The sequence below is a fragment of the Mizuhopecten yessoensis genome, unplaced genomic scaffold (assembly GCF_002113885.1).
Source record: "Mizuhopecten yessoensis strain PY_sf001 unplaced genomic scaffold, ASM211388v2 scaffold10529, whole genome shotgun sequence".
In the NCBI taxonomy this organism is placed as follows: domain Eukaryota; kingdom Metazoa; phylum Mollusca; class Bivalvia; order Pectinida; family Pectinidae; genus Mizuhopecten; species Mizuhopecten yessoensis.
In genome coordinates this window covers 858,578-859,173 of record NW_018408592.1, presented here as the reverse complement: position 1 = coordinate 859,173, position 596 = coordinate 858,578, and the positions used below count along the sequence as shown (strand labels likewise).

Below are 596 nucleotides of genomic sequence, written 5' to 3'. Positions count from 1 at the left end.
ATGATCAACCCATATACTGTATCACATGATACACCCATATACTGTGATAAAGTTACGATCCTTGGGTACATTTTTTTAGTTTAATGTTTCCTAACCCATTATATTGATAAAGGTATTTGCGCTCGATGAGTACGTTAATTAGACCCAGCTTACAGTCCGATAAGTACAGGTGCCTTTGAAAAACGTCAGAAGCCTACCATTGGATGCCATGACCTTTAAAGTGATACCTTAGGTATTATTTCAAATGTAATCAATATTTTTTGTTTAGTTAACTCGGCAGATCTCACATGTCCCTCTATACGAGCCATAACACTACATTTTCATTATTCATCGACAAATTTGTCAAAACAAATTAAACAAGAGGTCCATGGGCCTTAACGGCCACCTGATATATTTATACAGAGAGTTGATTGTGTTTTTAACATGAACAGAAATATTATTCAAAGTGACAAAAAACAATAAAACCTCCTTATTCAATATCTAGCATACAGATTTAAGACTAAAAAGTATTTGAAACTAGCACCTCTGATTCTAAACAAGGAAAATGAAGAAATTTTAGCACACTGACTCCTTTGGGCCCCACCCTACAGCCCTTG

At 35.1% G+C, this 596-nt stretch overlaps 1 protein-coding gene across 1 annotated transcript in view; it reads right to left on the bottom strand.

The window, feature by feature from the left end:
• LOC110460991 (gelsolin-like protein 1) overlaps nt 1-596 on the bottom strand; it is a 40,348-nt gene that overhangs the window by 4,849 nt on the left and 34,903 nt on the right. Inside the window, exon 8 of the mRNA XM_021514250.1 lies at nt 198-213. Within this exon, the coding sequence (XP_021369925.1) occupies nt 198-213 (16 nt within the window). The remainder of the gene's footprint in view (nt 1-197; nt 214-596) is intronic.